The sequence below is a fragment of the Malania oleifera genome, chromosome 9, assembly GCF_029873635.1.
Source record: "Malania oleifera isolate guangnan ecotype guangnan chromosome 9, ASM2987363v1, whole genome shotgun sequence".
NCBI classification, from domain to species: Eukaryota; Viridiplantae; Streptophyta; class Magnoliopsida; order Santalales; family Ximeniaceae; genus Malania; species Malania oleifera.
This window is the reverse complement of record NC_080425.1, coordinates 14,681,784-14,704,506: the sequence shown is the minus strand read 5'-3', so window position 1 is coordinate 14,704,506 and position 22,723 is coordinate 14,681,784. Positions and strand designations below refer to the sequence as shown.

General features: G+C 38.4%; 1 protein-coding gene across 9 annotated transcripts in view; it reads right to left on the bottom strand.

Moving 5' to 3' along the window:
• Nucleotides 1-20,303, bottom strand: part of LOC131164618 (J protein JJJ2) — a 29,638-nt gene extending 9,335 nt beyond the window's left edge. For 5 of the 9 annotated variants that reach the window (XM_058121937.1, XM_058121932.1, XM_058121935.1 and 2 more), the window contains exon 1: nt 18,271-20,303. In XM_058121937.1, the coding sequence (XP_057977920.1) occupies nt 18,373-20,154 (1,782 nt within the window). In that variant the 5' untranslated portion in view covers nt 20,155-20,303 and the 3' untranslated portion in view covers nt 18,271-18,372. Of the gene's footprint in view, nt 1-90; nt 524-11,443; nt 11,553-18,270 lie in introns of those variants that run through there. The other 4 variants (XM_058121936.1, XM_058121930.1, XM_058121931.1 and 1 more) reach the window with 2 other exon arrangements.
• Between the last annotated feature and the right edge of the window lie 2,420 nt (nt 20,304-22,723).

Below are 22,723 nucleotides of genomic sequence, written 5' to 3'. Positions count from 1 at the left end.
ATGGAAACATCGTATCTTATGTTATTTATAGGAAGAGTGCAAGTGTGCAACAATAAATTATATTAATTGGTAATAATTCAAGTGACACGGTGAGCATAAATAGGCGTATATTCTAATTATCTGCATAATATTTTTCAATCTCTTATTTCAAGCATAGCTCCAGTCCCACAAGTGTCCTGCACGACACCTAGCACATGAATCAAAATGGGTGCTAGCAAGTCTGGTTGTTACTGACCTTCGAGTACATGGTAGTATACATGGTACTAATTAAATTACCATCAATAGCCACAAATTAACCCATTCTCTCTCTATCCATGAAAAACACAATGTTTTGGCCCATTCTCAATGGCAACCACAGCACAAGAGACAGTCACAGACTCTAGAGAAGAAAGTGAATGTTGCTACACCCAAGGAACCCGCTTTTAAGATCTAGACAATAACTGACTGCCCATAATTGTAGATGGGAAAAAGTCTTAAAAGTAAAAGAAGTTATAGCTCTCAAAATCAGCACTCTGCACCTCTCCTGCAACAATAAAAATAAAAAATTTCAGGCATGCTGATGCCAAGTCGTAAACAACCATGAAATCCAATTTCTTCCACTAAAAATTTGTTAAAGCTTGATATACATTGTTGGCCCACAGTCTAACATCTTAAACTTTTAGGTAAAGTAATAATCTAACATGGTACCAAAGCTAGTTAATAGGAGGGTCCTAGGTTCTGGTCTTGTTGCCCGCATTTATTGTGTGGTATTTAAAAAATTATTGTATTTCCTATAATGGGTGATATTATCGTGTCTTTATCTCTCCACATGCTGTCAAGCTGCATGTGTGAGGGAGTGTTAAAGCTTGATATACATTGTTGGCACACAACCTAATAGCTTAAGCTTTCAGGTAAAGTGATAATCTAGCACAAATCATCTGATAAGGTCCAGCATAGTCTTTTTTGTCCAAGTATTGAAGTTATTGAAGATGACAGAAAAGAAATTAATTAGTATTTCCAATTGATATTGCAGCATCTTGGTTGACTATTTGACACAATAAACAAGGATTAGGAAGTCGAATATTCAATATACAACTTCTATTAGATACTGATGACAAGCAAATATTTTTCTTATAGAAAAAGAATATTTGTTGAGAGGAAGAAAACACAGAAGGGAGGGCAAGGCATCAAAAAACCGGAGAACAAAACATCCTTTCGAAAAACCAAACAAACAAACGAAGAATGCACCAAAGCAGCACTCCAATCACGTTGCGAATTACGCAAGAAAGTATCCAAACACCCAAAAAGGCTCAAGCTGAGGCAAAGAACATAATTCTATACCAAAGCAAAAGAGAAATGAAGTTATCCCTGAAAATATTCTAATTTTTGCTAGTTTCTCTATTCACAAGGACCACAACTCCCAAAGTGGCAAAACAAGCACAACTTGACAAATCCTTTCTTACCACTTCCCAACGAGAAATCTTGGGTGTGCCCAAGGCACCACATGAATGTGAGGCTCTCTCTCTATATTGCATCACATGGTCATAAAATGTGGGTTCCACACATATTAAATTTTTTTAACCTCTTGAGCCCACTATCACCATAGTTGTCAAATTGAGATTGGGGTCTTGAATTGAAATTCCAATTTTTGCAATCAAGAAACAAATTAAATCATAAGAATTAAATCATAAGAGACAAAAGAAGTACGATATAATTATATATATATATATATATGGGAAACACGGAAATAATCAAGAAAAATAACTGAACTACCCTTTATGTTGTTTAAAAATCATATTTTATGTGTATATTTTTTTTTGTAAGAACTAAAAAAGCAAGAAAAACCAATATAAAAACTTAAACCAAAACAAACATAATTCGAAAAACTAAGGAAAACTAACTTCTGAAAGTTCAAAACTCACCCAAACTTCAAAACCACCCAAGCCAATTAGTACTAGAACAGATCATCCTTCCTTCTCAATAACGAAACAGAGTTCTGCTCCAGGAGTAATGAGAAAAAGCCCAAAATTCAGGTTTATTTAAAATCATCGAGAGAAGGCCAAACATTGTGGTTTTCTTTTGTCTTTCAAGACAAACAGTCAGAGATGGAAAAGAATGTCCATGGAAAAAAAAATACATCAACAAACTATTCTTTTTGGGACATGACCAGACTTCTGTAAATTGACTAAATCAATCGATTCATATCGATTCGGCATAAAAAATTCAAGTACAATTCAAGTAGCTTCTCAATTCTTATATATGATCAAATCGTTCATCCTGAATAGTGCGGTTCTAACAACAATGCTCTTAACAATGTGGGACCCACGTTTTACGACCACGTGGCACAATTTAAGTAGAGGATCAAATATTCATGTGGTGTGGCAGGTGCACCCAAGAATTTCTCCTTCCAAACCCACAGAAAATTCTACCCTTGTAAAGCCTTGCACATAAGCTGGACACACCCACACCTGAATAAAAATATACCAGGTAGTTGACCTCAGGCAGCTTGCAACTCAATGAGAAAAGAGGTGAGAATTATCCACCAGTAACAACATACATATTAATCCACCTGGATTTCAGTAGCCCCAGCTTCAAGATGCAGGTTTTGGACTGGCCGGGTACTCAGCAAAATGAACCTGGTATGCAAGGTGATTGAGGCTTCTTCTGACGGCTTTGAGGAGAGAGCATTGTGTCTTTTGAGGAAATTGAGAACAAAAAAAAAAAAGGATGAAGGGAAAGACTTAGAGAAAAAGCAATAAGGCAGCAGCCAAAAGAAAGGCACTAGCAGGGAGCTGAAGAGGCTGGAATGTTCTGTAAACTATGACAAATCAGGAGTAGTTTCAGAAATGGTAGTGGCTGCTAGCAGTGTGACTGTTGCAAACACATGTTTGAGGAAAATAATGTCTTGGAAAGTGAGGAGGCCAAATGATAAAACCAAAAGATCGTTATAAGGTCATTTCTCGTTGATTGGAAAGGGGATGTTATCTGCTTTCAGGAAACCAAGGTTGAATCTCTATACTGCTGGTTGCTACATAGCTTATGGGGTTTAAAAAGCTACAAATGGATTGATTGAGGCTTCTTCTGACGGCTTTGAGGAGAGAGCATTGTGTCTTTTTGAGGAAATTGAGAACCAAAAAAAAGGATGAAGGGAAAGCCTTAGACAAAAAGCAATGAGGCAGCATCCAAAAGAAAGGCACTAGCAGGGAGCTGAAGAGGCTGGAATGTTCTGTAAACTATGACAAATCAGGAGTAGTTTCAGAAATGGTAGTGGCTGCTAGCAGCGTGACTGTTGCAAACACAAGTTTGAGGAAAATTGTAGTGACCCAAAGAAATTATAGTAGTTAAATAATAAAGAAAAAGGAAAATGAATCAGGGCCTCGTCGACGAACTCAGGGGATTCGTCGACGAGAGCACATGAGGGTCTCATCAACAAGAATGTGTCTCGTCGATAAGAAAATACCGATAGGATGTTTTGGTGATTCTGAATTTCGTCGACGAGGAGAGAGCTCATCGGCGAATTGCCTTCTAGACCTCGTCGATGAGGTGACGTGGCTCGTCGGCAAAGGTCAGTGTATAAATAGCCCAAACTTCATTTTTAGGCTGAAATTCAACGCACCAAACCCTTCTCTCTCTCCCTTTTCAGTTTCCACCCCTTCTCTCTTAATTTTTGGGTCCGTTCTTCGTCGGATCAACGATCCGAGGCCACCACGACACTCCTGGGAAAGTTCTCTATATATCTGCTGGAGTGGATCGTCGGTGGGACGAGCTTGAAATTCATCCCAAATTCAAGGTAAGGTTTTTTATTCAAAATTTGGCTTTACCATAGTTGTAGGAAATGTTATATACGAAAAAATACTGAAGTTTAGTTCTGAGAGATGTTGTTTTCAGGGTGATGAACGGGGAACCCAGCGGGTGTTGGATTGATTGTTTTAGGGGCTTTTTCCATCAATCAAGTAAGGGGATAAACTAAGCTAGTTGTTTTATGAAAATATATGTATAATCTCATAGCATTTGATTTCAAGAAAATAAATGTATATCTATATGCATTATGTTGGGAAATACTGCTGTAAATGATGATATGTTCTGATTATAAGTAATACCCAATCTGTGTGGCATGAGTAGAATTTATAATGCATTACTGTTTTTCTAGGAAAATGCTAAATGATACAGAGTTTTAATATGGAAAATCGGCGTACAGGCCGAGAGTTTTAATATGATAAACCGGCGTACGGGCCGAGAGTTTTATATGATATACCAGCGTACGGGCCAAGGATGTATTTACATGATATGCCGACATACGGGCCGAGCTTGTTACATGTTATGCCAGCGTATTAGCCGAGCCATTTATATGATATGCCAGCGAACGGGCCAAGCTCCTTATTGATATGTGATACGGCGTACGGGTCATGATGGATAAAATATGAAATGCCCGCGTACGGGCCGATGATTTTCACGTTATATATGAAATATGATATGATGATATTGAATTGACAATTATTATTATGGAATAGCAATGTATTACAATTTGGAATATGTATAATGTTATCAGAACCTGATTAGCTTGGTTTAGGCTTACACTTACACGGTACCATAGCTATGTGTTCATGATCATCATGATATTAGTGTTATCGCTGTCGTACGGGGCAGCATGAGGATGGATAGTCAATGTGGTTTATTGAAGTGTTGGCGCCCCTGGTGTACGAACCAGATCTGACAGACCCATCGTACTTACAAATTGTACTTTTGACTTGACAATGGTCGGCCAGCCATTGTCAGATCCCGCCTTCGAGCCACACAACCCAATCATGTGGGGGTAATACATGATACCAGTCAGCTAACCTTTCAGGGTATTTTCGTATTATTGATATATAAGATGAAATATGTTTGTAGAAACCCAGCATGTTCTACCATATGATGATTATGTATGTTTTCCCAGATACGAACAGTTTACTAAATATGTTTATGTATGATATATGTATAGGAAAAACTCATGTTGTCACACAGTGGTATTAATTTATTTACCCTTACTGAGAGATATCTCACCCCAAATTATATGAACATTTCATGAGCCCCTGATAGGAGAGCGGATAAAGCTCCGCTGAGGTAGTTACAGCTGGTCTGCCCTTTCTGAAGGGTAAGTGCTTTGATAGGGTCGGATGGATTTTGTGGGAAATGACCCTAGGTTTCCTTTGGGTTGTGTACATAATTACCATGGATGTAGTAACTCTGGTATTGTGATGAATGGTGTTGTGTTGTATGGTTATATGAGGTGTTTATAATTTTATGCTTCCTGCTGCTTAGGCTTCCGTATTGTATCTCTGATGTATCCCTAGTACCCACGGTTTTAGGTTGATTTGATCTGCCGGATTTGTTATATTAGTTTTTATTAAATTAAAAAATAATATATATAATATGAAAATTAAACAAGTCGTTACAAAAATAATGTCTTGGAAAGTGAGGAGGCTAAATGATAAAACCAAAAGATCGTTATAAGGTCGTTTCTCGATGATTGGAAAGGGGATGTTATCTGCTTTCAGGAAACCAAGGTTGAATCTCTAAACTGCTGGTTGCTAAATAGCTTATGGGGTTTAAAAAGCTACAAAAGGATTGCTTTAAATGCAACAAGCATTGCAGAAGGGGTTCTCATCATGTGAAATGCTTGGGTAGTGGAATTGTTGGATCATTCCATCAATTCCTTCAAGGAGTCCTGCTAGTTCAAGACTTTGGATGACAATTTTTTTGTGGATTTTCACTAGGGTCTATGGTCCTGGTGAAGCATCTCTCTTGGGATGAGCTCATGGAGACTAGAGATAAATGGGAAGCCCTTGGGTTAATGGGGGAGAGTTCAACCTGGTCTTATACCCTTAAGATAGGAGTGGGAGATCCTCTGATTCTCCCAACATGCAGGAGTTCCAAGACTTAGTGAATGATTATGCCCTCATTGACCTCACCCTAATTGGAGGCTCCTTCATGTGGTCAAATTCAAGAGAGTCTCCTCACACTCGAGGATTGATAGATTTCTTATTTCCTTCGATTGGGAGGAACATTTTTCAAAAGCTACACAATCCTCACTCCCATGGCCCATTTGGGATCACTTTCCCATCTTCCTAGAGACGGGAAGAAACAGATGGGGGCCAACCCCCTTCTGTTTTGAGAACATGTGGCTTAATCACGAAGGTTTTGGTGATCTGGTTTAGAATTGGCGGAATGACATGTAGGTTGAAGGGAAGGTCAGATATGAGGTAACCACAAACTAAATGCTGAAATAGAAACTAAAGTGGTGGAGCAAAATTATCTTTGGTAATATCCCTCAGAGAAAGAATGAGATCCTGAATGACATAAAGGAGCAGGAAGGCTAGGAGTTTAGAGGGGGCCTAAATGCTAAGAATAGATCCAAAAAGAGTTGCTCTAAAACAAAAACCCCAGCCAAAGTCATCATTTCAGGGAAATAGCACAAAGACAAAAATCTAGGATCCTTTGGTTGAAGGTAAGAGAAAGGAAGACTAGTTTTTTTCACTGAGCTGCTAATGCACATTGTAGATACAACTTGTTGACAAAAGTTGAAGTGGGGGGTGAGCACCTTGAGTAGGAAGGAGATATTAAAAGGGGAATTTGCAATTTCTACAAATACCTATATACTGAAGGGGTATCCTGTACACCAATAGTAAATGGTGTTTCTTTCAAATAGCTAAATTTCTCCAAGCTCTATGGATCGAGAGGCATTTTGAGGAAGAAGAAATTGTAATGGCTCTCAAGAGCTACAATCGAGACAAGGCCCCAGGGGAAGCTTTAACATGGCATTCTTCCAAAGAAACAGGACATTCTCAGGCAAGACATCATTGGAGACTTCAAAGACTTTCACAGTTCAGGTAGAATTGTGTTTAGCATTAATTCAACCTTTGTCTCCTTGATCCCTAAAAGAGTAGAGGCTTTAAACATCAAAGCTTTTCGTCCCATCGGCCTTGTTGGTAGCTTGTATAAGCTTCCATCTAAAGTTCTAGCAGCCAGAGCCAAATTGGCAATTTCAGAAGTTGTTGGGAAACACCAGCATGCTTTTGTTGCAGTGGTTGTGGACACCTACTTAAAGGGAGGAAAAAAAGAGTGGTTAGTAAAGATGGCTATGGAAAAGGCTTTTGACCATGTGAACTAGAATTGTCTACTTTACATCTGAGGAGGATGGGCTTTGGGAAAATTTGGAGGCAAATGGATCAGTCAATGTGTTCCTACACCCTCATTCTCTGTGCTATTTAATGGCTGCCCCGCGGAGTTCTTCAGTTCTTCATGCAGTTTAAGACAAGGATACTCCCTTCATACCCTTTTATTTATGTTAGTTATGGAAGTTTTGAGCCATATGGTAATCAAAGCCAATGAAGGCGACCTACTCAAGGGCTTAGTATTGAGAGGACCAATGAAAATTTGGTAGTCTCCCATCTCTTTTTTTGCAAATGATACTATCATTTTTTTTTAGGACAAACCGGAGCAAATTCTTAAACTTAGATGCATCCTATATGGGTTCAAAGTAGTCACAAGTTTAAAAGTGAATTAGGGTAAGAGCGATATCATTCCTACAGGTCTTGTAATTGCAGATCCTTTCCAGCAGGCATTTTAAGCTACAAGCTTGGAACCATACCTATTTATTACCTTGGCCTCCCACTAAAAGCCAAGTTCAAAGACAAGGGAGTTAGGGATCCTATAATTGGCTGATATGAAAGGGAACTGATTGCTTGGAAAAGGAATGATCTCTCCGAGGGTGGCAAACTCACGCTCCCATCCCTAGTGCAATTGCCAAAAGATTGGAAGGCATTCAAAGAAGATTTTATTGGGAGTATAAGGGAAAGAAATACAACTATCACCTTGTAAGATGGAGAGTTGAAAAACAACCCAAGCAAAGGGAGGGCTTGGCCTCAGATCCCTTCTTACTCTTAACAAGGCACTCTTAGGGGAGTGGCTTTGGAGGTTCATGTCTGAGAAAAATTATTTCTTGAGGGAAGTTATTGCTGCTATGGCCTTCATCATAACATTGAGGCCTCTAAAGAGGTGACTAAGGCTATGGTCAAGTGTTTGGAAATTCACTAGGATAAGGTGAAAGAATTTCTTCTCCCACATTCATTTTTGCATTGGAAATGAGAACATGTGTTTTCTTTGGCACGACATTTGGTGTGGCAAATCCCAGCTCAGCTCTTCAACCCTTCTACCACAGGCTTACCTGTGATAAAGATGCCCTCATTTGTCAACACTGAGAGCTTACTAATCATGGATCTTCTAGAATGTTCCCTTGATTAAGAACCTTCTTGATTGGGAGATTGATACTCTAAAACTTTCTGCAGTAGCCTTTACAATATTTAGTGCCAAGCTACCTCCAATAAGCCCATGTGATCCCTAAGCAAGGATGGAATTTTCATGGCCAAGTCTTACTATAAACAAGTTAGTTGCCCGGTGGAGTGTGTCAGTAATTTTCCTTGGAAGCTCATTTGGAAAACAGCAGCGCCTTCAAAGGTTGCCTTTTTAAGAAGAGGAGGAGGGAAGGGGGCTGCACTAGGGAAGATCCTCACTTTTGATAATCTAAAAAAGAATTAAAAAAAAGGGTGGGGGGGGGGGGGAGGCTTGTCTCTTGTGATTGGGTGTTTTTTGTGCCTTGAGCAAATAGAATCGGTGGAACACATCCTTCTTCAAAGCCTTTGGTCAAGAAACTTTGGAGCTTGGCCATGTCCATGGTCAAACAGAAACGGGTCACTGCAGCTTCGGTTGAGGGTGACATTTGGGCTTGGAAATGGATCTGCTCTGGCAAGGTGAAAAAGAGGGCTCTTTCCTTAATCCCCCTTGCTCTTTCTTGGCTGGAGTGGAAGGAAAGAAATAGAAGATCTTTTGATGGAATGATTTCTTCTTTGATGGCTGTCATGGGAAACCAGATATCTATGATTACTAATTGGCATAGTGGGATGCTTGGGAGAGACATTTGTATTATCCTTGATTTCCTTGATGTACTACAGTGAAGGTTGTATTGTTCTTTGTTGTTTTCACTGCACTTAAAAGGCATCTCCTTGATGCCTGGTCTCTATTAATAATACTTCATCTCTTTTCTCATCCCAAAAGAAAATCTACAACTTTTTTTTTTTTTTGATAGAAAAAGAATTCAGTAGATAAAGGACAAATGTACAATCAAGAGAGAAGACATTTCCTTAGCAAACTCTGGTAATCCTCAGGAAAATCAGATAAGAAAAAAAAAATGAAAAACGACAAAAGAAACTCAAGACGCCCTAAGAATAGAGCTGAACATCTGAAACACACATTCCCTTGAAATTTCCATAGCCCACACACGATAAGAAAGCCACAAAAAGAATCTTTTTTCCCGCACCAACCAATATGGAAACTTCTTCCCAGAAAATATACGCAGATTGCGTTCCTTCCACAAGCCCCAAAACACTGCAAATAAAGCACAATTCCATAACGCAATTACTTCCTTTTTCCTCCCAAACCCCACAAAAGAAACTGCCAAGAACTCCTCCACTGTTCTAGGACAAACCCAGCCTTCTTCAAAGCAATTGAATAACTTGTTCTAAACCTTCCACGCAAAATCGCAGTGCAAGAAAAGATGTGAAACAGACTCTAAACAATCAGAGCAAAGCATACATATATCACGAAGGAGAGCCTTTAAAGTTCTCCTCATCTGCAAAAAATCATTAGTATTTACTATTTATCCTATTAAGCACAACCAACCAAAGAAATGCTTTGATTTTTTTTTTGTGGGGGGGGGGGGGGGTTATTGCTGGAGAGTGGAAAAGAGAAATTTGTCCCAACCAAGAATTCAAAGAAAGATTTACAAGAATAAACTCCCAAAGAATCCAACAACCAATATAGACTATCATTTTCTGAAGATACTCTACAATTATTCAACATAACCAACACAGAAGATAACTCAATAGTTTCCCTATCATTCAAGGCTCTCATAAAGTGAAAATCCGAAGAAGGTAAAGGACCGCCCAAATCTACTTAAATCAGATATTGAACTTTATTAATAATTTAGAAGTATGATTTTTTATATCCTTTTTTCTTTCTTTCTTCATTCAGATAAAGTTTAAACATTTCCAACTTAATAAGGAAATAGTAGAAAAGTATTGATACAACTGACCACACCTAGTTGGAGTTAAGGCTGGGTTGTTATGGCAGCCATTGTTGTTGTTCTTTCAGCAATTATAAGGCATTAACTTCATCGAAATGAACATAAAATTGGACAATAGTCACAAGATTCACAACATAAACCAGCAATGCAGCATATCTAAAAGTCCAGATGTGTATTATAAAAGATATCTGCCTTTCCCCATCACTTTATTCATACGCAAGCACCTTTGTGTGCCCTCATTTTGGCACCTCTTAGTAATGCATGCTTATTTAAAATATATATACATATATATAGCCAATGTTTTAAAAGGGCCTCAAGGCAAGGCATACCTAAAACGCCTTGGAGCTCAATCTAAATAACCAAATTCCAAAAAAGGATAACTCATTACAAACTAAGATTTGCGCATTTGTACAAAAGGCACACCTTTTTTGCGTCTTTTTAGTTGAGGCTTGTCCTCAAGTTAAATCTAGCTAGAAACTTTTAACTCCACCATTTATATAAAAGAATATGAGTTGATTTCTAAAACTCTTGAAGCTCAACATTTCCAAAATAATTGACAGTTTGCATCTAAGATTTTAAAAATAATTTGAAATTTGTAATATTACACAAAATGAATTCAAGTTAGCAATTTTTTGAAAGGCCCATAAGTAGTTTGCAAATTATATTTGATTTTTTTATTATGTTTATTTTTAATTATATTTTTTATTTTCTTAATTTTTCTTTATTTAAAATATATGAAATTTATTTACATATTTTTAACACCTTAAGGCTTACGCTTCACCTCTTAAGGGTTAGAACGCCTCACCTTATGCATTTGCCTTTTAAAACATTGATATACACACGCAGATGACCACAAACTCTAATATAATAGACTCTTAGTAATGCATACATACATATATATATATATATACTAGAAACAAAAAATTGACCACAAACTCTAATAGACTCTTAGTAATGCATGCATGTTTTAAAAAAAAATCCCAGAAAAAATAGGTCACAAGCTCTAATAAAGAAGACCTTGTATTCAAAAACATCAATGCTCCCCATGTACACATTTCATCAAAATTCAGCTGAAGAGTGCACAAACAGCACCAACTAATCCAACTCTACATCTTGGTCATGAAAAGTTTGGCAATCAAAGAAGATGGTAGGCAAGGATAAAAATGTAAGGAAGAAACCCAGAGAGGAAGATTTGAAAATGGAATTACTTCATGGATTTCCATGGGAGCTTCACATGACTTCAAAGGCAACAAATCAATTTTCAAATTGTGATATGCATCTGCCCTTTACTACAATAGCTAAAAAATGAAATCTACTGAAGAAAAAAAAAAGTGAAGATCTCACCCTTGGAAGTCGCAGAAACACACGGTATTCAAGATGATAGAAATGCTTATGAAAAAACCTGCCACAGCTAGTTTCCATGCATTTCCTAGTGGCAGATCCACATGTAAATCTGTGGGGGCAGAGAGCAGTAACATTAGTAAGGATTATGAGGCTAGGTGATATAAGAACATCAATGAACAACTATAGATGTTTATATCATAGCTACAGATTTAGAAAATAGATTTTAATTTTAGTTTGGAAATTTTAAAAGTTTATTTAGGCTTGTTTTGGGCACTTCAAAGATTTTGGAGCTTTTTGTAATTATTTATTTTAGTTATATAGGTGTGTAAGTATTCTGCTTGTGTATTGTACAAGAGTTAACCATTTGAATTGACTGGTTTTCCCTCTCTCTCTTTCTCTCACCCATAATTCTCTTTCTTCTGTTTCTGTTACTTGTCTGTCCAGGATCAATTTGGCATCACAGAGAACCATGATTATCCTAACCATAACCATCTCCATCTCGCAGAATCTCCATAATTGCCACCATTGTTTCAGATAAGAGAAATCTTAAAATTACGAGGGCATACAAAGCACTCACGGATGCATCGTCACTGCTCATCATCCAGCAATTTCCAGCTGAAATTACAGTCACTGCCCCTTGCTTTTCGAACACCACATACCTCAAAACATTTTTGAGGGACCTCCACCATCACCAGAGATAGAGAACCCTGAAAGCCCTTCCCCAAAGTTAGGTCGTCGTCCAACAACCAGAGAGCTCCCATGTGCGGGCCAAAGTTGTTGCACCAACAAGGCCTCACCTTTATCGGAGTTAATTTGAGAAACCACCATCACCAGCATTCTCACCATCACTCGATCTGCCTTCATTTAGAAGGCCATCACCAGAGGATCATTACCTGCAGCTCATGCACCCACTGCACTAGTGATGTGCATGAAATTTTTCCGACTTCTGCTGCAACTTCAAGACCAGCAACAGAACTGTCCAGCAACAACATTTTTTTTTTTTTTGCTGCCACTTTACCATGGGCATTTTCGAGTAAGAAACTGTACTGCCAGCACCCTAATTCAGGCTTATGAGTGGAGTTTGGTGGGGAATATGTGAAAAATAGAAACCAAACATTTGAAGAATCTCCAAAGACTACAAAGCATAAGGACCTTTAGGTAAGGTTGCAAAAATTTGCACAACTTGGACTCAACAGGCATTGATCCATTGTTACTTATCTAATTGGTACTTGCTTGAATTTGCATCGGCTTACCCCTGCTCTCCATTGGGAAGAAGGAAAAAAAAACTGATTGGTCAATTCGACATATCTAGTTCCCACCTAGTTGGCTACTCTCAACAACCAATAAAATGTAGATGTCCTGTTTTGATAGCTGTTCAAGTCTTCACTTTTTCTTAAATTGGTCAGATCGACATGGAGAAATAATTTTATTGGCATGGATGATGACTAGAATATCTACTTTGCCAAATCCAAACTTTTTGGTTTCTCAAAGCAATATTGGCAAAAAGTTGAGAGGGACAAAAATTATCTTAGAGAACCATGTGTTGCCATTTGGTATGTACTGGGATATACTTTAGGAGAGAAATATGCCCCACATTGTTATATGGAGAAATTAGAGGACCAACTATGTAAATAGTCCTGCTGATTATTACCTTAAATTTAGAGGTGGCCTCGTGTATCAGTGTGTTCTTAGTGATGTACCTAGTCTGAAGATCATGTTCAAAAATGGGTTGAGAGATGAAATTATAAAACATGTTATGTTGCGAAACCTTTAACATCCCACCAATCTGTTTGGGGCTTACCGCATGGCTTTGGAAGCGGAGAGATTTCACTAACTACCAAATCATAACATTTCTTTTAATGTTATCATTCGAAAGGCCAGGAAGATTAACGAGACTATATTCGTTTCATCGCCCCCTCCTAATGCAGATCAAAGAATTTTATTAAAGTGTTCAAGAGGTGATCATAACCCCACCTAGGATGCTCAAGAGAAAACTCAAATTGTTGACAATAAACAATAAATAAATAAAATAAAAAAAACTAGCAGTGCTCATGCGAATTATTGCATAATTGATTTTCACAACTACATAAATTATTTGCATATTATCAATGCACAATCTTTTGATTCTTCTGTGGACATGTGTCATGAATCTCCTTATCAAAAATGGGTCCTAAACTGGCAAAAAGTTGAGACGGACAAAAATTATCTTAGAGAACCATGTGTTGCCATTTGGTATGTAATGGGATATACTTTAGGAGAGAAATATGCCCCACATTGTTATATGGAGAAATTAGAGGACCAACTATGTAAATAGTGCTGCTGATTATTACCTTAAATTTAGAGGAGGCCTCACGTATCAGTGTGTTCTTAGTGATAAACCTAGTCTGAAGATCATGTTCAAAAATGGGTTGGGAGATGAAATTATAAAACATGTTATGTTGCAAAACCTTAAACATCCCACCAATCTGTTTGAGGCTTACCGCATGACTTTGGAAGCTGAGAGATTTCACTAACTACCCAATCATAACATTTCTTTTAATGTTATCATTCAAAAGGCCAGGAAGATTAACGAGACTTTATTCATTTCATCGCCCCCTCCTAATGCAGATCAAAAAATTTAATTTAAGTGTTCAAGAGGTGGTCATAACCCCACCCAGGATGCTCAAGAGAAAACTCAAATTGTTGAAAATAAACAATAAATAAATAAATAACTAGTAGTGCTCATGCGAATTGTTGCATAATTGATTTTCACAACTACATAAATTAATTGCATATTATCAATGCACAATCTTTTGATTCTTCTGTGGACATGTGTCATGAATCTTCCATGCAAGGGGGCAGTGAAACTGAAATGAATAGAGCAAAAGATAATGTCTCCCTTGCTGTCCCGATTGTAGCTGAAAAGGTTGAAGATAAAGGAAAAGGCCCCCTTATGGCTTAGGATCGTGGCAAAACTCAAGGGGATGAAATGATGCAGGATAAGGGTTTTCAACCAGTGAAAAGGAAGAAAAGGAATAAGGGGTTCTGGCGTCCTTGAGCTCAGGTGATCTTGCGTTCCCTTTGATATCTGGGTATGCCCAGAGTTGATTGTACTTGTCTCTAGGTTTTCCTAGTTTTGTTGATGCTTGTTATTAAGCCTTTGTGCCATGGGTATGCCCAGGTTTGACTGTACTTGTTTCTAGGTTCATCCTAGTTTTGATGCTGTTTGTGTTTGTTTGGGAGCTTTGGCCTCCCATCTCGGTGTATGTTTCGGATTTATCGGTACATATTCCATTTGATCAATATAATTTACCCTTTAATGATCAAAAAAAAAAAAGGGTCCTAAACTTGTCTTTAGTGGCCATAAACTTTGGTGCTTCTAGGCCAAAGATGGGCCTTGACTTCTAAGAAAACTTGGTTGCTGAGACTTGCAATGAACTTCAAGATGAACTGCCAACTACTAGGAAAAATATGTGTCTCAAGAACCCTGCTCTTCAATCACAGAATGTTGAAAATCCCCAACTTCTTTCCATCCAATAGATATGTGCATCCATCCCTAACATCTTCTTCCCCTACATCTTCTCAAATCAAATCTAGTGAAAACTTTTCCATCATTCTAGAATATGAACTGATTGCATATTTGCTTGAATTGCCAATATATTAGGATACTAGATTGCTTTTTTTTTTTTTTAGAACTTCTTATTCTATTGGAGGATATTTCGAGCCTTGTATGCTACTTTCTGGAGCCTAGAGGATCTTTTTGATACTTTCCTGGTGATTAACAATGCAATTCAATTCCTACCACCTCTTTACTTTCCTATATGTTCGACTTTGCTGCCATTCATGGAGCCATTGCTACTGCATCATTTCAAAACTCAAGGTTTCCTCGACCATGGGGGAATTTAATGGCAGACCAGAACTTAAAATGTTTACAATATAGCTATAGAATTAGAAATTAGGATTTTTATTTTGGTTGGGAAAATTTTGGTTATTTTAAAAGTTCAATTAATTTAGGGGTTATTTTGGGTATTTTAAGTATTTTGGGGATATTTTGTAATTATTTGTGTTAGTCATAATGGCGGATGTATAAGTATTCTATTTTTGAACTAATTGAGAGAGAGAATCATTTATGTCAGACTGATTTTCCTGCTCTCTCATGCAGCCCCCTCCCTGTTCTTGCTCTAATTTTTCCTTCTTCCCCCTTCTTCATTTTTCTTCTCCTTCCCTACCACTGCACTTTCTCACCTATAATTCTCTCCACTCTATTTTTGTTGTTGTTCTATCCTACATCATTGAGCTTTTGAAATTAGAGTGTGAGATCATATAGCCAGTGTTTGGCTCTAACAAAGCAAGGCTCAACATCAAAGAACAGAAAATAGGAAGAGCTTTGTCTCTACAATATAGTTTGCATCCACATTGTGCATGTGTGTGTGTGCATATCTCGCCTCACGAGGAAAACTTTTAGCCATATAGGCAATGTTAACATGTTATTCCCATGCATAAGATCTAAATATACTCCTACCAAATTCACGACTGACTGTATTTTGTTTTTCCCATTTAACTCCAAAAAAAACACACCTTGCAAGTTGTCACGTCCCACATTAGATGTGTATTAGGGAGATCTTGGGCTTATAAGAATGGTTTAGACTCCAACTATGTGAGACACCTTTTATAGGACAAACCCATAAAGCTAGTGGGTCAAAGAGGACAATACCTCACTAAAGTTGCGCCCAAGACAATTCCATTCAGCATTAGAGCCACCCTGAGTGTACTATGATGTGAGTGGATCCTACATAAAGGTGAAAGTCACTCTAACGAGGACATTAGAAATCAAATGGAAGAGTGTGTCACAGTCTCACATCAAATGTGTACTAGGAAGATCACTCTAACAAAAGCGTTAGAGATCGGACAAGAGAGTCTATCACGGTCTCACATCAGATGTGTATTAAGGAGATATTGGACTTATATGGATGGTTTAAGCTCCAACTACGCGAGGCGCCTTTTATAGAATAAATCTGTGAGACAAGTGGACCAAAGCCAACAATACCTCACCGGAATTGGGCCCAAACATTTACCTTTATGAAAGATCATGTGACGCTAGCTAAAACACTCTTATTTAACTAACCAGCCTAACATTTACCACTATTCACCAACAAATCACTTTCTTGTCGTTCAAAGAAGTATAAGCTAAAGCATTAAGTAGTTTGCGAAGGAAGTGACATGCAAGTAGTAAACATTGAAGCAACGTAATTCCTTAATCAACACATCTGTTAACAATATGTGTGTAGCAAGGGAAGCAAGTAGGCTAAACAAGTTTACAGTAGCAAGTGAGTTTTACAAGTTGATGAACACTCACCCTCCCCTAAAGCGCTTTCAATGTTATTCCACTCTGACACTAGGAAACATCAATATGACTGACGAATCATATTCCCCTTTTTAGACTAGGGAAAACTATCTCTGAAAATAACCCCACACAAGTATTTACATGATGGAAACTCATCCTAAACACGTGAGACAAGTGGTCACAGGCAAGCATAATGCCCTGAACAAGATTAGACGTCCTCGTAGACTTTGACACTAGGTACCATTCAGCTTTGTCTACGAATTGTTGCATCCCTTCCGCAGAAATCTAGTTGATTTCTTTGTCACCAAGTTCTCTCCTCTTCACTAAGATCTCTCACTACTTCTTACTTGAGGATGTGAAATATCTATCTACAAGGATGTCTTTAACTTCTCGTATACTGGGTGAAACACGGGATGCACTTTCATCCAAGTCGGAGGGTCAATTCTGTAAGAGGCTTTGGCCAAGAAGGAGTCTAGTCCTTCATATTTACGAAGTAATCTCCTATCTCGTCCTCGTAGGGACCTAATCTAACCTGGATTAAGCTTAACAAGCACAACTCACCCACAATGAAGTGTTGTAGTCTTCTCCTCTTATCTGCCCACTTCTTTATCAGCTGTGAAGTTTTCTCCATGTAGTCTCGAACAACCTCTACATTATGTCACGGTCACATCAAATGCATACTAGGAAGATCACTCTGACGAGGGCGCCAAAGATCGAATGGAGGAGCTCATCATGGTCCCACATCGGATTTGTATTAGGGAGATCTTAAACATATAAGGATGATTTGATCTCCAACTAAGTGAGGCGCCTTTTATAAGACAAGCTCATGAGGCCAATGGGCCAAAGCAAACAATATCCCACCGAGCTAGACCCAAGACCGTTACATTTGGTGCAGAGTCACCTTGGGGGTACTATCTTGTGAGTGAATCTTACACAAAGATGTAAGCCACTTTAATGAGGATGTCAGATATCGGACAAGAGAGCCTGTCACGGTTTCACAATCGGATGTGTACTAGGGCGATCATTCTAGCGAGAGCGTCAGAGATCAGACGTGAGAGTCTGTCACGGTCCCACATCGAATGTGCGTTAGGGAGATCTTGAACTTATAAGGATGGCTTGAACTCCAACTATGCAAGGGGCCTTTTATAAGACAAACCTGTGAGGCCAATGAATCAAAGCGAACAATACCTCACTAGAATTGGACCAAAGACCATTACACAAGTATAGTACCAGTAACTCATGATGAACGCAGAATGAATAATAGGACCACAGATAAAACATAACAGGAACAACATTTCAATTATACAAATATAAACAGAAATATAAATCCATATTTCAACGAGTTCCAATGAATGACTTTAGACCCTTCAAATTTTCTTTTTCATTTCTTAAGAAAAACAAAAATGTCTATTAAAATGGTAAAAAGTAATTCAATTATACTTAAAGAGAAATGATCCCTAAACGTTGTTAAAGTCATTAAAAAATGATTGAAATTCATACATACCTTGTCAAGGTAGCTTAAGTAGATAGAGAATATACTCTAGTTAGAACTTGTTGACTAGAATGGGAAAATATAAACAGTAAACCACGCCTTCCCAAATGAATGTCATCTCCCCCAACCGATTGTTTGCAATTCCGGGGGAAGTGAAGCAGGGTCAAGTTCCCAACAGTCTTTTGAGAGATTAGGGACCTCTTCCCCAGAGAGCTTTCTTGCAGGAATTTGATGTGAAAATAATCGTACATCATCCTTCTCAAACCATCTAATTGCATGACACCCAATCTCTTTCCTCTTAAAAATTGTCTTAAAGCCATCAGCCTTCTCAAGGTATGCCATGCTTAACCCGTACATCTCACTGTAACTCGTCAAAAACACAACTATGTCATAACACCGCCTGTCTCCCATTGAAGGGTTCCCTCCTTCAACTTTGTCCAAAGCCATTTCATTATAAAGTGCCCACACTGATCCCTTCTTAGGATAAATCTTGTACACCTCTCTAGCTGCTCTTTCGCACTCAACAATATGCGAGAAGATATTCACATAATTGATGGATGTCTTCCTTGCAACCTTGAATATCCCACAAGATATGTGAAAACCCAAATTCTCCCAACAAATCAATCCTTGCTCCCCATTATTTTTAAGGTCCAACCAACTCATCTTCACATCAAACGGCTTCACTGAAACAACTTCTTCAATCAACCCATAGTGCCTTGGCATTCCATCATCATCATCGTAAATTGCCCATATCTGCCCTCTCTTAAAACTTCTCTCCACTCTATCCTTGTCAAAATCATAGAAGTCTGAATCTTCCACAGCCATTATCTCTCTATCTCCCCTCTTCGATCCCTGAAGTCTATCAGTTTTTAAATTCCCCCTTCTCGAACTTCTTTGCCTCTGAATTTCTATATTGATACCCCTCAATTTGCTCCTTCTTTCAACTTTTAAAACCCTATTTTTTGATTCATTTAATTTCTCCCTCTCCTTCACCCTTCTACTCTCCCTTTCTTTCTCCTTCTCCTTTGACTTCATTATCTTCTTTTGCTGCACCTTCTGCTTTGCTTCCACTTGCATTTCCGCCAACGTCATTTCTCCGCCAACTGGTCTCAACTTCTCTGAAATCCCCCTGCCACTGCTCTTCTCCAATTCCTTCTCCACAACAACTCCTACCACTGTGCCCCTCCTTGACTTCTCCAATACCTCCACAACACTGCCCATTTTCCTCTTCAAACCCACATTTCTCACTCTCTTCTTATCCTTACTAACCCCACTCCTAGTCCTAAACAAATTAGCATCACCCTTATCGCCACTCTCGGATTCATCACCCTCAGATACCTCCACAGCCACGAAGCTCTTCTTACAGCTAGGGCACATCAAGTTATGCCCCACATATTTCCTCTCAAACTGATGCAACAGCCGACACGTTGAGCACGCCGTCCAGAACGTCTCCACCGCCTCCCCTGCCACCTCCGCGGCCGCAGACTGCATCGCAATGCGAAGCTTGAGATCATACTCCTTCCGCCGAATCTTATCCGACAAGCACCGAAACGCTTCCCCGACGAGCTTGAACGCTTCTTCGGACGCTACGAAAGAGTTTTTGTCGGGGTGGAGGGTTAGGGCAAGCGTCTTGTATTGCTTTTTGATGGAGTTGATGTGAGAGAAAGGTTCGACCTGAAGGACTTTGTACCAGTCGAGTGTTTCGCCGGAGGATTTTCCGGCGACGCGGAGGATCTTGAAGGTGGTGACCATCTCGGAGACGCCGTCGAGGTCCGGGGAGAGGCGGAGCGCTCTCTTCGCGTATTTTAGCGCGGATTTGAGGTTGTTGCTTCTGTACTTCTCTTCTGCTAGGTTTCGGAGCCTAAGGGCTTCGTGCCGTGCCTTCTCTTCGTCCATTTTGCTGCGGCTGCCGAGGAAGAAACTGAGCGAAGAAGAAAATATCGCTCCGCAGTTGGGATCTTCCAACTTCCAAGACGAGCCGTCAGCTGCCACTCGGGTGCCTTCTAATTCACCCGAAGTCCCGAACCGAACGGCCAGTAGGGTACCCGCGCGAGTGCTCCACGAGTCCACGGCTCTCTTTTTAAAAGAAAATTAAAAATTAAAAATTATAAAGACAATAAACTATAGCTCAAAGTGTATTTTGTTATAAAAAATACGGGAAATGAATTGAAAAATAAATAAAGACGAGACAGAAATTTTACATGGTTCAGATATACCTACTTCACAGGGCGGATAGGATCAAAAATATCACTATTTTAAGTGAAATTATAAGATGATTTGAAACTAACTTTCTATAAAAAATCGGAACTGGTCTTGTACAAGATATCTCTTTTCTCTTTATCTCTTATCTTCTTTCTATATACCTACTTACTTCAAGCATACAAATATGTATACAAACATATAAATGTGTATACAAGCATACAAATATGTGTGTTCCAAATAAGAAGGGGATGGTGCCCTTATATAGGGCAATAAGGATATCTAAGCATTTATTGGGGTGAAAAACGAAGGGACGGAATATGGGGTAACATTCATATTTTTTAAAACACTCCCTCTTTGATATCACTCATATATTAACTCATTCTACTAAGATTTTTAAGATGTATCATTCCAATAAAATGAACCAATTTCTTAAATGTTATAGTAGGCAAACCTTTGGTAAACAAATCTGTTAGATCATCACTTGATCGAATCTGCTGAACATTTATATCACCATTCTTCCGGAATTCATGTGTATAGAAGAATTTTGGAGAGATGTGTTTTGTTTTGTCACCCTTTATGTATCCTCTTCTCAATTGAGTTATACATGCAGCATTGTTTTCATATAAAACTGTTAGAATATTCTTGATTAATTGAATACTACAATTTACTTGAATATGAGAAATCATTTATCTGAGACACATGTATTCTCTACTAGCTTCATGAATAGCTAGTATTTCAGAATGATTGGAGGATATTGTTATAATCATTTGTTTTACTGATTTCCAAAATATAGCAATTTTTCCATAAAAAAATACATATCCAGTTGGAGATTTAGCATTGTGATGATAGGATAGATATTCAGGATCTGCACATCCTACTAGTTGATATTTGGAATCAAATGAGTAGAATAAATTCAAATCAAACGTACCTCTCAAATAGTGCAAAATGTGCTTAATTTCACTCCAATGTCACCAAGTAGGAGCAGAGTTCTATCTTTCTAGTATATTTACAGCAAATGCAATGTCGGGTCCTGTACAAATGGTTAGATACATCAAAGAGCTGACAGCACTTAAATATAGTATTTCAAGACCAAGTAATTCCTCCCCCTCATCATAAGGTCGAAATGGATCCTTCTTAACATCAAGTGATCGCACCATCATTGGAGATCCCAAATGATGAACATTGTCTATATATATAGTAACCCGGAAAATAATAGAATTTAAATAAAGATGGAGAGAACATAGAAACAGAAACAGAAGGAGTCCGTAGGAGCGTTCGTCGACGACATTGTATTTTGGAGAATAAAAATAATTTTAGGAAATTGCCCAACTTCATCGATGAACACAGGGTCTCGTCGACGAAGGTCTTCAGAATTTCGTCAATGAACACAGGGTTTCGTCGACGAGAAAATACCTAGAGAGGTTTCCGACTGCTCTGAATTTCGTCGACAAATAGGGCTTCGTCGACGAATTTTATGAAAGACTCGTCGACGAATCTAGCAGTATAAAAGGAGGGAAACCAGGATTTTTGTCATTTTCACCGCACCTCTCTCTCTCTACGTCTCCCTTCTCTCTTCGATTCCGGCCCCACCAGTCGCCTGATCAACGATCCGAAGCTGCCGCTACACTTCTGGTAGAGTTCTCTGCAAATCTGCGGAGCGGATCGTCGAGAAAACAGAGTTGGATTTCATCCCAAATTCAAGATAAGGCCTTTTAGCTAGTTTTTGGCTTCCTGACAGCTATAGGAAATGATATAAATGGAAAAATATTGATATTATGTTCTGGCATATGTTGGTTTCAGGGTGTTTTGTAGGAGGCCCTACGGGTGTTAGGCTTGTATTCCCTAGGGGCTTTCCTGTAGTCAAGTAAGGGAAATATGCTATGCTAGGCATTTCTTAAAATATGATACAGTTTATTTAATTACGAAAATTATGTATTTATTATGGTGTGGCTTGTGAATATGTATATGGTACGGGGATATGTTTTACGAATTTAGTTTCACGATTTGATGAATTTCAGTATTATGATTATGCGAATTTCAGTACCATGATTTTATGGATTTTAGTATCATGATGATACGGATCTCAGTACCATGATTACATGAATTTCAGTATTATGATCATGCAGCTTCAGTATTATGATCATGCAGCTTCAGTATTATGATTATTCAGTTCTCAGTATTACGTATGAATTACAGTTACAGTTTATGCAGCATCATGATTATTTCAGTACTTCAGAATCATGACAAATCAAATAGATATATA